The sequence below is a fragment of the Trachymyrmex septentrionalis genome, unplaced genomic scaffold, assembly GCF_001594115.1.
Source record: "Trachymyrmex septentrionalis isolate Tsep2-gDNA-1 unplaced genomic scaffold, Tsep1.0 scaffold22, whole genome shotgun sequence".
Classification (NCBI taxonomy): domain Eukaryota; kingdom Metazoa; phylum Arthropoda; class Insecta; order Hymenoptera; family Formicidae; genus Trachymyrmex; species Trachymyrmex septentrionalis.
This window is the reverse complement of record NW_017305375.1, coordinates 5,374,137-5,388,696: the sequence shown is the minus strand read 5'-3', so window position 1 is coordinate 5,388,696 and position 14,560 is coordinate 5,374,137. Positions and strand designations below refer to the sequence as shown.

The 14,560-nt window shown below is 30.4% G+C and overlaps 3 protein-coding genes across 5 annotated transcripts in view; 2 read left to right on the top strand and 1 right to left on the bottom strand.

Moving 5' to 3' along the window:
- Window positions 1–6,795, top strand: part of LOC108748257 (molybdenum cofactor sulfurase 3-like) — a 9,652-nt gene extending 2,857 nt beyond the window's left edge. Inside the window, exons 2-8 of the mRNA XM_018486293.1 lie at window positions 922–1,107; window positions 2,734–2,884; window positions 2,970–3,638; window positions 3,722–4,689; window positions 6,051–6,230; window positions 6,306–6,508; window positions 6,576–6,795. Of these exons, the coding sequence (XP_018341795.1) occupies window positions 1,011–1,107; window positions 2,734–2,884; window positions 2,970–3,638; window positions 3,722–4,689; window positions 6,051–6,230; window positions 6,306–6,508; window positions 6,576–6,755 (2,448 nt within the window). The 5' untranslated portion in view covers window positions 922–1,010 and the 3' untranslated portion in view covers window positions 6,756–6,795. The remainder of the gene's footprint in view (window positions 1–921; window positions 1,108–2,733; window positions 2,885–2,969; window positions 3,639–3,721; window positions 4,690–6,050; window positions 6,231–6,305; window positions 6,509–6,575) is intronic.
- A 1,211-nt stretch (window positions 6,796–8,006) lies between these two features.
- On the top strand, window positions 8,007–13,601 carry LOC108748435 (molybdenum cofactor sulfurase 2-like). 2 transcript variants are annotated; one of them, XM_018486616.1, is made up of 7 exons: window positions 8,007–8,443; window positions 10,245–10,395; window positions 10,469–11,140; window positions 11,224–12,224; window positions 12,848–13,042; window positions 13,112–13,323; window positions 13,396–13,601. In XM_018486616.1, exons 1-7 carry the CDS (start codon window positions 8,365–8,367, stop codon window positions 13,579–13,581), a joined length of 2,496 nt encoding a protein of 831 aa, XP_018342118.1. In that variant the 5' UTR covers window positions 8,007–8,364; the 3' UTR covers window positions 13,582–13,601. The 2 variants fall into 2 exon arrangements, with proteins under 2 accessions (XP_018342118.1, XP_018342117.1); XM_018486615.1 differs by having other exon boundaries at window positions 12,848–13,043; window positions 13,107–13,323.
- A 396-nt stretch (window positions 13,602–13,997) lies between these two features.
- Window positions 13,998–14,560, bottom strand: part of LOC108748436 (migration and invasion enhancer 1) — a 1,995-nt gene continuing 1,432 nt past the window's right edge. For both annotated transcript variants that reach the window (XM_018486618.1, XM_018486619.1), the window contains 2 exons: window positions 14,280–14,377; window positions 13,998–14,175 (listed from right to left, as the gene is read on the bottom strand). In XM_018486618.1, the coding sequence (XP_018342120.1) occupies window positions 14,015–14,175; window positions 14,280–14,377 (259 nt within the window). In that variant the 3' untranslated portion in view covers window positions 13,998–14,014. The remainder of the gene's footprint in view (window positions 14,176–14,279; window positions 14,378–14,560) is intronic.

Sequence of the window (14,560 nt, the reverse complement as noted above, 5' to 3'; positions counted from 1 at the left end):
AATTTAATATGCACTAATTTATTTGACATATATTGTAACCGAATTTATTATATTTAACTGAAACTGAAACTGTAACTGTCTTTTTAATAATATATCAATTTAAATCACATATTTCAATTTCATTTCTTCTAATTTCTAGTTTTAAATATTGTTTATTGCAACTATTATACATTACAACAATTAATTTTTTGATTTGATCTTAACAGCTGTTAAAAAATTGTTGGTGAACAGAATAATTTTTCAAAGAGGAAAAATGATTTAAGCAATTTCTACATTACAAATTTCAAACTACATATTTTTGTTTTAAATAAGATAGAACACAGAAACATCCGATACGTATCAACGTATTTTTATTTTTACTAGATAACTTAATATTGTAATTTTGTTCTGAGAATCCGATAACACACTTATGTAATATTATAATTTTTTAAATGCATCTTAACATTAAGAAGGACCCGATCAACGTCGAAACGTTTGTTATTATATTTCTTTATATTTATTTCGGAATATTAATGTTCTTAATTTACTTTTAACATAGCTCTTCTATTTATTTATATTGATTTTTTTTCCCTCTTTTTTAGAAGAAAACCGCGATCCTAGTTGTTCATATATATATTATGAATAATACGTGTATTCAGTAGTAAAAACGCTCACTGAGTGGCTAAGTAGCAGTGACAAATTGAATGAGATTATCTTACCTTTAGATCCAAGCAATTATGTTAAATTGCTATTCACAAATTGCTATTCAGCAATACTTAGCTACTTAATGAATGTGCAGTAGTGAAATTGTAGTATTAAATGGATTCTATATATATATATATATGTTGATGGTTCCATTTTTTTCACGTCATTAATCCTTGTACGCAACGGTTACGGTTGAAACTTAAACTGAACAATTGTTTGCATATTTCCAATCTTCAGTGTATCGATAGTGCAGATAGTGCTCTAGAATTCAGTGTGTTTAATGTACATCACGGGATCCTAAGATCTTGCACGAAATCGATCCATATATGATGGACACCATGATAGAGAATATAGTGAAGTTTACGCCGGCATACGACGATGCCACTGCGCGATCACTCGCTCGCGAATTCACGAGACTTGAAGGTAAGAGATTTTTTTAGAGAGATATTCATAATTCATTCTTATTTTATAAAATTATCTTAAGTAATGTTTTAAGATGCTAATACAGCCCTCTGATTGGGTTATGACATCTTTATTAAGATTATACTTAAAACAATTTCAAATATAAGAATCGAATACCAGCCTTAGTATAGTTTTTAGAATTAGAAAAACATAAAAAAAAAGTTAAACGAGATTAAAGTTAATTTTATATTTATGGAACCGCATTCTTACATCTAAATGGCTGCGTTCAGCAAAGAAGATTGCTCAATAAGCGAACAGTGATTCTTTTACCTAATTGGTTCCAGAGATAAGAATCGTTATTTTTACCGTTCTTATAATAATGATTTAGCAATAACATGTTGCAATTTTGACGATAACTAAAAGCTAAGACTAAGAAAGTCACTTTTGAAAATCATTATAATGCGTTATTTATTAAAAAAAATTACTCGTTAATTTGTAACGTATCAACTTGTTATTTTAACAACTTGTTATTTTACAATTAAGTAATAAGTTACTTTTTTTCAATAAACAACGCATGATGACAAGTTTAAAACTTTTTCGCAACTTTAGCTTTTAATTAGTTATCGTTACCGTCATAAAAAATTGCGATGTCGTTATCAAATCGTTGCTATAAAAGATAATGATAAAAATAACGGCATTGCTTACTTTCCATTCCTGATTGGTTTCTATACTTACAATTAGATCCAGCAAAGAATTAAAGACAAGTATCAATCATAATTGTATTCAGTGCTGCAACTAGTACAACTGTTCACTGAGCAGCCTCAAGATATTGAGATATACATATACACTCACATGAAATGTATCGGAATTCACGAATTAAAATATCACATTAAGAAAGTTTTTAAAAAATCAAGTAAAAAAAGTTGTTTGAAAATTTTAATTTTAACAATAATTTGTGAAATAATAGGAATTAAATAAAATATAGCCAATTACGGAGAATTACATTTATGCACATTTCTATCAATGTAGATTAAATTTTTAATCTCGGTTTAATTTACTCTTCATCTTCTTCTTGTTCTTAAAATTAGACAAAGATAAAGAGTTAATTAAATCGAGATTAAAGTTAAATTGCATAGAAATAGGCATTAGATAGATAATATTTAAGTGTTGAAGAATGCGCTTACTAATACTACTGCACCCGTAATATATAGATGGAAAGTGATCGTCTAAATGTGATCTATAATTGATTATATTTAAATCCTTACGTCTCAGCAACTAGTCCTTAAAATAAAAATGTTATATATTTTTACTTAATTTTTCGAAAACTTTTTGCCGTGGTATTTTGATTACGAATTTCAGGTACCTTATATCTGTAAAATTTTATTTATTTTCAGAAAGTTTTTAGAAACATATGAATACATCATAACCGTATATATGGTTCTTGCACTATAGACGCGGCAACGCTTGCAGCACGGCAAATGTAGCCACGTTCAACGTGTATAAAGATTAATAATACAATTTATTTGATAACAAATGCAGATCTTTTACAATTGTTTTCAATATTTTAAATTTAATTGAATACAAAGAAAACGTATCAAATGAATGTGATATTGAAAAATGCTGTTATTTCCATATTTTTTTCCTTAGGCGAGTGCTATGTGGATCACGCAGGTGCAACTCTATATTCAGAAACGCAGGTCAGGAATGCTAGCGCCAATCTGCATAGTTCTCTTTATGGAAATCCACATTCTATTGGGAATTCACCGACACACGACATTATTGACCGTATGAGACATCGGTGAGAGATTACAGCTGCAGACTGCAGATAAATGAGCGTATATATAATAACAAATTTATTAATTAGTTTGAATCACCATTCTCAGAATTCTGAGTCACTTCAATACGAATCCTGATGAGTACACTGTTATCTTCACCTCGGGCGCCACAGCGAGTCTAAAGATAGTTGCGGAAGGATTCCGTTTTACGAAGGATGAAAATAACAAGATAGCAATGTCCCCGCATTCAGGAAGTTTTGTTTATGTGCAGGACAATCATATGTCGGTTCTCGGCATGCGAGATGTTATTGCGGCCAAAGGCGCCGATGTCATTTATCTGGATCATGATCAGGCGTTTCAGATTCTCGGTCAGCCTTCGACTTCTCGTGATCCTAACGAGAGACAGAGCAGCAATTCTCTTTTCGCGTTTTCTGCGCAATGTAATTTTTCTGGATTGAAATATCCCCTTAAATGGATTAGTGATGCGCATGCTGGGGCGCTTTCTGTTTTTGCTAAAAAACCATCGACCAGATGGTACGTTCTACTCGACGCAGCTAGCTTCGCGGCAACGAATAAATTGGATTTGTCTATTTACAAACCAGACTTTGTATGTCTATCATTTTATAAAATGTTCGGATATCCCACTGGTATTGGCGCTCTATTGGTTAAAAACAAAAGCTCAGATGTTCTAGACAAAATGTATTACGGAGGCGGTACTGTAGACATCGCTCTGAGTTCTGAAAGATTTCACAGAAAACGTGAAATATTATATGAAAGGTAAGAGCAGCATGACTTCAAAAAAATTATCTGAAACAGGCGTTCTCTATCGTATTGATTATCTGAAACAATTTGATTTGCAGATTTGAAGATGGTACAGTGCCGTTTCTATCTATCGTGTCATTACAATATGGCTTCGAAATACTTTCGAAGCTAACTATGGATCAAATATCAAAACATGTTTTTTCTCTCGCCAAAACTCTGCATCACTCGCTGTTAACATTACACCACTGTAATGGTAAACCAGTTGTAAAACTCTATTCTGATTCTGATTATGAAGATCGTAGCTCGCAAGGAGGGATTGTTGCATTTAATGTTGTGCGCTCCAATGGGGAATATGTAGGATATATGGAAGTTCTAAATATGGCAGCATCATTTAAGATACATCTTAGGACAGGCTGCTTTTGTAATCCTGGTGCATGTCAAAGACATTTATCCTTTTCGACAAAAGAGATTCTTAAATATTATGAGGCCGGATATATATGCGGTGGTGAAACAGATTTGATAAATGGGAAACCGATTGGAGCAGTGAGAATATCCTTCGGATATATGTCTACGATTAAAGACGTTCAGACCGTTTTACTTATGATTACCAAATTTATTGACGAACCGTGCATTAGAAAAATTCCTGAATGGTGGAAAGAGCATAAATTGAGAATTTTTAAAAATCATGAGCGTTTTCACAATTCTAATGTAGATTATTCTATTCCACGTATTACAAAAAAAGAGGGAAATAATTTTCAGAACAATTTCCATAATAAAAATGAAAACTTTGAGCTCATTAGGAATTTTATAAATTCCAGCAAAATAATAAATACGCAAATAAACAAATGTACTTTACAACGGTTATTTATATATCCTATCAAATCATGTGGAGTATACGAAATTACAGATTCATGGAATTTAAATTCGAAGGGTCTAGAATATGATAGAGAGTGGACGATAGTGACATCTTCTGGAACTTGCTTGACGCAAAAGTATCATACGAATCTAAATTTGCTTAAACCTGTTATTCTTAGAAAACAAAATATCATGAGATTAACATATCCAGGTACATAATGATAGCTAAATTTTATGAATAAGTTATAGTATTCTGCAATAGCTTTGTAGTATTATATTAGCATAAATGCAAAGTTAATGTTTTTTTAAACTAAATTAAGTCAAAGTTAATATCTTATAAAATTCATTTAATTAAGTTAAAAGTTGAATGAACTCAATTAAGATTTAATTAATTCAAGTTAAATAAAAAGTTAATTTAAAAAAATATTATTTTTATGAAATCAGACTATACTAATTTTTCTTGAAATCAGATTGCTTTAAAATACTTTAAATAATGAAACAGTTACAATATAGATCATCAGATAAATATTATTTTATTTGTAAATTATATAAAGTAACAAATATATTTCTTGTACAATAAAAAAAATAATTTTTAGATTTTTGCATAAGTATTTTCATATTTAGATATTACATTATAAAAAAAAAAGACAATTTTTAAAAACGTAAGTAATTTTGTGCTCTTCTTTGTGTTGGTCATGCTACCACATTCTTGACAATTATGTACAGGATTTTGTCCCGAAATTCGAGAACAATATTATTACAGCGTGAAACTTCGTGAAAAATTAAGCTGAAAAGTCCTCTACCAGTTTACAATTTTCGCAATAGTTGACAAGATATTAAATTTTAAGAAAAGAATTTTTTATAACTTTTCAGTATTGCATTTTCTAATTGGAAAATTGCTAAAATTGCAAAATGGTAAAGGATTTTTCGATTTAATTTTTCACGAAGTTTCACACTGTAACAATATTTTCTTCGAATTTCGAGACACCCTGTATAAATAAAAAGTTGTTATTCTTTCATTATTGCTCGTTAGACGTAAAATAAGGATAGTATGATATAATAATATTGATACCCTAGTGAAAATAAAAATCGGACCGTAATCGAATGTAATGAGAGAGTAATAGATGCGTAAACGAAACTTCTAAGAGAACAACGGAACGTAAAAAAAGCATAAACGTCTCTTTTATGTTTTATTGTTTCAATTTTCGTCTCTTAGAAGTTTCGTTTACGCATGTATTAATCTCCCATTACATTCGATTTATACTCATTTTTGTTTTCATCAGAGCAGCGTTTTCTATGTATAATACAGATCCAATCTGTGTTCATTTGTGGACACTACGCATCCAGTACATAATCATTCAGCTTTTTCTAAACTAATTCTTTAATGTTTAAGATTTTATAGAAAATAATATTAGCGCGATTAAAGAGATAAAAATTTTAATTTAAAAAGAAAAGTTAATAAATTAAAATTTAAAAGTAAATAAAGTTAAAAGTTTTTAACTGTTTATGTAACTTTTAACTTCTTAAGTAGTTAGTATCCAACCCTGCATAAATGATAGTAAATTATTTTAGGAAGGCCAACTATTGACGTTTCTTTAGAAAATGAAAAGTCAATGGAATATCAAAGTAGTGTACATGAAAGTAAAATAAAAGGTATTGATTGCGGATCGAAAGTTTCTGAATGGCTAAGTTTAGCATTGGGCAAACCAAATCTTAGATTAATTCGACAGAGTCGTGAGAGACAAAAGAATGGTACAAATGTCAAAGTTTTAAGTTGTAATTATTTATATTATAATATATAGAAAATTAATTTTTCTTCTCTTATAGATAAGGCAGAGTTATCTAATCGGGTATCTTATTTAGCATTAAACGAAGCAAGTGTGTCATGGTTCATTGATAAAATATCTGATGACTTAAATTTTCAAAAAGATATAGTACATCAATTCAGAGCAAATATTATTGTGGAAGGTTGCGAAGCCTTTGATGAAATGAAATGGAATCATGTTCGCATTGGAAATAACAATTTTAAGGTATGAACTTTTTATATTGATCAAGCTGTTAATCCGAAGTATATTGCTATAATGCATTTAATGATAGGTAAACAGCTCTTGCACAAGATGTCAAATGATAGATGATCAAATAACTGGCGAAAAAACTATCGAGCCATTGAAAACATTAGTGGAAGAGCATGGAAAGCTGAGATTTGGAATCTGTTTAACTAGATTGGAGAACACACAGAGTATACTTAAGATTGGCGATCACATCTACTGTTCCTAATAATTTCTATATAATTATTTACGTATAAAATTTATCACGAGCAAACTACAAAAGAATCTCTTCATATATGTTCTATTAAGTAATATATCTTAATATGTTCTATTCAGTACTTAGTACTGTATAAAGAAAAGAAGGGAATTTAGTTTTATAAACTTTAGTTTTATTGAAATAACTCTCTGTAGATATATATGCATTTGATATAATTACTTTTAATACAAAGTTTACTAATTATAGAATGATATTAATTATGCTATAAGTAGAAGTTCTTTACATATACAGAACGTAATTGATAAAAAAACTAAAGAGGAAAAGAGGATTAGGATTATGGAATAAAATAGGGGGCATTGAATATTAATTACTTAATTAGTAATTACACTGTTCGATAAATTTAAATTTCTTTCTAGATTACGAACAGATAAAGTATCTTATAGAGAAAACAATTTTTCCGGAAAATATTCTTATAGATTTTTTGTCGCTAAAAATAAATGCGTAAATAAAATTATTCTATTATGTTACGTTTGTGAGAAAATTTATCCTAAAGATACTGAAGTTGCAACATTAAATTCAGAATCTGTAAATCAATAAGAAACATCTATCTAATTCGAAGTAATTTTTACTATAAACTATATTTAAATGTTGTTCTTACATTCTATATTTTGAGATATTCTTGAATATTCTTGGAATAATATTTTGAGATTTTAGGAACATTTTACGAATATTTAAGAAATATTTAGCTGGAAAAACAGCTTGATGTACCATAGCTATTGCCGATATATTTAAATTTTTGTCAATTTAATTTCATATGAAATATACATTTAATTATCATTAACTAAACACTGACTTCTTGTTTGACTATCATTGCTCTTTATTCACTATTTTAATTTTTATAATTTTTTTAACTATTATAAAATATATATTATTTAACAAATATAACAAATTTAAGTAAAATACAGCAAGTCATTGGTAATATTCTTGTTATGCAATTCCATGATAAATAATTTATTTACCTTCGAGTTTGTATATCTGCTGCGAGGCGATAAAGACGTACAAAAAGTATCAGAACTTTTTTTATTTCATATGTCTACAACAGATATCGTGTTGGAGAGGGACGCAAGTTTCTTGTTCGATAACGACGTTTTGCCTTCCGCGCGGACATTTTTAGAAGACTGATTCCATCAATGTAAGATAGTCGAACTTCAATCTTGGTTTAACTTATTGTTTATTTATAAAATAATAAAGAGTAGGGATGCACCGGAAATACAGTGCATCCCTAATAAAAGGTAAATTGAACTAAGATTAAAGTTAATCCTACATTGGTGGAATTGAGCCTTTATTTGCGCTAATTACTCCGTTACAACATGAACATGCGAGCGACAATAGCGCGCTGCGCGAGCAGTCGCGCGTGTCCACGTCGTCCACGATTACTTCCGTCCAATCTCTTTTACGTCATTAAACTTGGTTGCGACGGTGTATAGTTACTGTAGTTGAAACTTAACCGGTTGAGTAATAGCTTGCGTGATCTTCGCGTCGATAGTGGAAGTGGACCTCTGGAGTTGCCTCAGTGTGCGCTACAAGCTCTTAAGATTTGGTACGCAAATCGATAGACGTGATGGATATAGTGAAATTTACACCAGTTTACGATGATGCCACCGTGCGATCGCTCGCGAACGATTTCTCAAGGCTTAAAGGTGAGATGCTCGGAGAAGAACCAGAACCCGTACTAAAATTTCGTCCAATTTAAAAAGTTGAAATATATATCTATTTTATTTTAAGTATGAGTGTACATTAGTTCAGTCACAAAAAACAGACTTCTGATTTATTGCTTTATTTATCAAACTACTAGTTTGGTAATTTATTAGACATCGACGCATTTCCATTAATGATTTCTTGAAATCTTTACATTTATAGTAGAAATTGTTTGACTGATACGCGGTTCAACTACGTGACAGTGACGTGACAAGGACATGCGTGATGACATCGTTATAAGTTATTTACGTACTGAGACTCTATTATTGTACAGTACGTCTCAAAGTTTCTCTTTCCACCGGCTTTCTCGTGAGTGAGTCATTGAGTCACTGAAGAAATTAATTTTACTTCTCGCATTCTTCTAAATTTTAAATATTTTCGTGATTTCAAGCTTAAATAATATTAAAGTAAATAAATTTCGTCTATTTTATATATAGATTTGGGTCTTTGGGTCTTTTATATACAGATTTAGTGTATAGAGATGAGTACATTCAATTATAGAAAGTAAATTAAAACTGCATAAGTATCAATAGTTAAAACAGTAGCAGTGTTAGAAGCTCAATGTGATGTGTGAGGTATATATTAATATAATTTTGTTATTTTTGCTCTCAATGTGCTTTCAATCAAATGAATAATCTTACTAGGCCCAAAAAGATTCTAAATCACCCATTAAATTTTACACATAAAAATGTTTTTACAAATTTTTTTAGAACAATGATAATTATTCTTTAAAATAAAAACTATCATGCTCAATGATTATTCGTTACCAGTCTAGTAGACATTATTCATCTAAACGGCTCTAAGTCCTATCGCACCTGACATATAATCCTAATCTTATATATAATAGTTTGATTACGGTCTATTTCGTTCAATGAAACTTTTCTTGCCAGGACTTCAAAACTACTGAGCAAGTTGAGATAGATTGTCGTGAGTTCTTCGCTCTAAGGAGTTAGAATGATACCTAAATTCGACAATTGAATAATAATAATGACGAATAGTTATCGAACATGGTCTTTATTTTCAAAAATTGTTGTGGTTTCTAAATAAATTTATATATAAAAATAAATTTGAATATAAAAACAGTGGAGGGTGATTCAAAACATTTTTGACAATTTAGTATTTTTTTTATGTAATTAAAAATATAATACTTCTAGATCCTTCTTTTAATCGACGTCTTTCTCTCTTTCTGTCTTTTTCTCTCCCCAAAAGATTTATTTCTGTGTTTAAGGCATCTCGTAGCGCTATCATTGCACAATGTACATGTAAGAATAATGCTTGCAGTGTACATTGATATTTGTTATGTCATACATTTGAATAATTTAGATGATATGCAACTTTTCTTAATTGTATTATACATTTTCTCACTCGAAGTTTCTTAGTTTCTCAATTTGTTTCATTAATTGAAATAAAAATTACAGATGCTATGACACGTTTTTATTAAGATATATTCCAAATTGATCAAAAGATCCTAATGAAAAGAATGTCCGATAACTTTAAAATGTTTTGCAAATATATTTCACTAATATTTTCTGCATTCTTTTTACTATATTAAATATTTCTATCGTAATTAAAAAATCAATACTGGATTATTGATTTATCACTTATAAGATTAATAATAACACTTATATGATAAAAAAATGATCTACAATTTAATATTTTAAATTTAATTTAATACAAGGGAAACGTACCCTATGAATGACGCTACATAAAAATGCTGCTAGATTATTTCTGCGTGATCCTTAGGCGAGTGCTACGTGGATCATGCGGGCACAACTCTGTATTCGGATACGCAGATCAGAAATATTAGTGCCGATTTGCATGGCTCTCTTTATACAAATCCCCATTCCGCCGGGAGTTCGCTGACGCAGGACATTATCGAACGTATGAGATATCGGTGAGAGTCACAGATAAATGGACGATAATAATATAATAACGAATTTACAGTTGATTTGAATAATTATTCTCAGAGTTTTAAGTCACTTCAACACGAATCCTGATGAGTACAGCGTCATCTTCACCTCGGGTGCCACAGCGAGTTTAAAGATAATCGCGGAAGGATTTCGATTTACAACGGATGAAAACAACAAGTTAGCAACGTCCCCGCATTCGGGAAGTTTTGTTTACATACAGGACAATCACACTTCGGTTCTTGGGATGCGAGATATAGTTGCGGCAAGAGGAGCCGACGTCATTTGCCTAGGTCATGATCAGGCATTTAAAGTTCTCGATCAACGTTCAACTACTATTCATGATCTCAACGAGAAACCGGGCAGTAATTCTCTTTTTGTGTATTCTGCGCAATGTAATTTTTCTGGATTAAAATATCCCCTTAAATGGATTAGTGATGCGCATGCTGGGGCGCTTTCTGTTTTTGCTAAAAAACCATCGACCAGATGGTACGTTCTACTCGACGCAGCTAGCTTCGCGGCAACGAATAAATTGGATTTGTCTATTTACAAACCAGACTTTGTATGTCTATCATTTTATAAAATGTTCGGATATCCCACTGGTATTGGCGCTCTATTGGTTAAAAACAAAAGCTCAGATGTTCTAGACAAAATGTATTACGGAGGCGGTACTGTAGACATCGCTCTGAGTTCTGAAAGATTTCACAGAAAACGTCAAATATTATATGAAAGGTAAGAGCAGCATGACTTCAAAAAAATTATCTGAAACAGGCGTTCTCTATCGTATTGATTATCTGAAACAATTTGATTTGCAGATTTGAAGATGGTACAGTGCCGTTTCTATCTATCGTGTCATTACAATATGGCTTCGAAATACTTTCGAAGCTAACTATGGATCAAATATCAAAACACGTTTTTTCACTTGCTAAAACTTTGCATCATTCCTTGTTAATACTACATCATTGTAATGACAAACCTGTCGTAAAGCTCTACTCTGATTCTGATTATGAAGATCGCAGATTGCAAGGCGGCATTGTTACATTTAATGTTATGCGCTCCAATGGTCAATATGTAGGATACATGGAAGTTTTAAATATGGCAGCAATATTTAAGATACATCTAAGGACAGGCTGCTTTTGTAATCCCGGTGCATGCCAGAGACATTTATCCCTCTCGACTAAAGATATTCTTCAAAATTACGAGGCGGGATATACGTGTGGTGGTATCGCAGATTTAATAAATGGGAAACCGACCGGAGCAGTGAGAATTTCCTTCGGATATATGTCTACAATAGAAGATGTTCAGACAGTCTTACTCATGATTACCAAATGTTTCGTTGACAAACCATGCATCAGAAAATTTCCCGAATGGTGGAAAGACCACACACACACACAAAAGATGAGAATTTTTAAAAATCACACACATAAAAATTATTTTTACAATACTAATATAGATTATTCTGTTTCATGTATTATAAAAAACGAAAAAAATAATTTTCAGAACAATTTCCATAATGAAAGTAAAAATCTTAATCATTTTAATATTAGAAATTTTATAAATTTTAACAAAATAAAAAAAAATACGCAAATAAATAAATGTACTTTACAACGGTTATTTGTATATCCTATCAAATCATGTGGAGCATATGAAATTACAGATTCATGGAATTTAAATTCGAAAGGTCTAGAATATGATAGAGAGTGGATGATAATGACATCTTCTGGAACTTGCTTGACGCAAAAACATTATACGAATCTATGTTTGCTGAAGCCGGTTATTGTTAAAAAGCAAAAAATTATGAAACTAACATATCCAGGTAATAATGATTAAGTTCTGTAGACTTAGTAATCTGCAATTTAAGGGAATGTTGAAGCGACGGTTAAACTTCGATAATATAGATTTTTTAACTTAGTTTCTTACATTATCGTTTTGTCTCACTCAAACATATAGATCACTCTAAACGTGTTAGATCCTTATCTAATATATTTCAGTGCTTTTGCAAGCTAAAATATTTACTAAAGACACGATTATTGCTCTGTTTATCATTCTTTGCTAAGCAAATGTGAATTACATTCAACCTAAAATATTTTCTTCTAGGCTCTTTCAATCTACAAACTCAGTATTGTTCAAGTAATCCAAGATTTAGTGGATACATATGCTACTCATATAAACTATAAAACTTTTACATCAAGTAAGCTTTAACTTCAGATAATAACTATCAAACCAAAAATAAATTTTTTCATTTTTGTGCGATTTTATTGTGAAATCAAATGCATCGGGTTTTTTATTTGCACATATTTTAATTCTGTAAAAAAAAAGTTGGAATCCTTCAACCAAGTTCGAAAATTTTTGTTGTACTACAATTTGTGGTAATTACCTTCGTTCCAACATTCCCTCAATGTAGCGTTATTTAGACATAATAATAATAAATTATTCTAGGAATGCCAATGATCGAAATTTCTTTAGAAAATACTTATGAAAAGTCAATAAAACATCCTGTATGTCAAAGCAGAATATGTGAAAGCAGAGTAGAAGGTATCGATTGCGGATCAGAAATTTCTGAATGGTTGAGTTTAGCACTTGGCAAACCAAATCTTAGGCTAGTACGACAAAGTCATGGAAGACAAAAAAAAGGTATAGATGTCAAAATATTCAAGTTCAAATTACAATTACGTAAACTCCTTATTATTCTCTTATTTCTAGATAAGACAGAGATATCATTTTCTAGCCAGGCACAGTATTTAGCAATAAACGAAGCAAGTGTGTCATGGCTCATTGATAAGATATCTCACGACTTAGATTTTAAAAAAGATGCAGCTATGCATCGGTTCAGAGGAAACATTATTGTGGAAGGCTGCGAAGCTTTTGATGAAATGAAATGGGAACATATTCGCATTGGGAATAATAACTTTAAAGTATGAATTTTTTTATATTCACAAAGCTATTAACCCAAAGTATATTGCTATAACGCATTTATTTTATCGCAGATAAATGGTCCTTGCACAAGGTGTCAAATGATATGCATTGATCAAACAACTGGTAAAAAGACTATCGAACCATTGAGAACATTAGCGGAAAAGTTCCATGGAAAGTTAAAATTTGGAATCTACTTAACTAGATTGGAGAATACGCAGGGTATGCTTAAGATTGGCGATCACATTTACTGTTCCTAATAATTTCTAAATAATTATCTGAACTTTACGTATAATCCTGAATAAATTACAGAAGAATCTTATATTGTTCTATTAAGTACTTACAAAAGAATCTTATATTGTTCTATTAAGTATTTAGTAGTATTATAGAGGAAGGGAGGGATTATGAAAATAATCAATAAAATACTATTGTATTTTATTGAAATAACTCAATAAATATTCATATATTAATTACTTTGATACAAGGTTGTTAGCCACAGAGTGATACCAATAATACTATAGATAGAAGAACAACTACCTGTAGTATAATTGATAAGTATACAGAATAAACATAATTAAAAAAAACTGTAGAAGAAAAAAAGATTGTGGAATAAGGGGGCAAGAGACTATGTGCCTCCTTTCCTCTATCGATAAAATAATTTTTATTTTGTACCTGATTTATAATAAAATTTGTTTATAATAATATACAGTCTGCAGTCTGATGCTCAATTTTTTTCACTGGTTTACCCACAGACACATCTTTGATCATATCCGCAATTGCATCAAAGTCTGGAAACGCGAGAGTTTCGAGTTTCGAGTATACTAGCTCATCGTTGACTTGCACTTCGAATGAAGCTAAAAATAACAATTATAAGATTTTCATTTGCTCGATATTCATGTTTTGTATTTGCTCCAGTTCTGATTATATATTTCATATTCATGTTCTGTTTGTAACTTGCCTTGTCTTCCTGCTGTACCAGAGACAGTGGCATTAGGGACATTTTTCTTTATTTCCTCTGCCAATTCAAGAAAGTGTTTCTTGTGCCCGCACGAACCACTGCAAAATTATAGTAATTTACTTAGTCAGAAGATATATTTGTAAATAAAAGTCCTTTAAAAAAGTACGTTATATATTCTTTTATATTTATTTATATAGTTTATAGAAATTTTAAAGAAACAATTTCAATAAATATATATTCTTTTATATTAAATAAATTTATTATATAATCTTATTCTATTA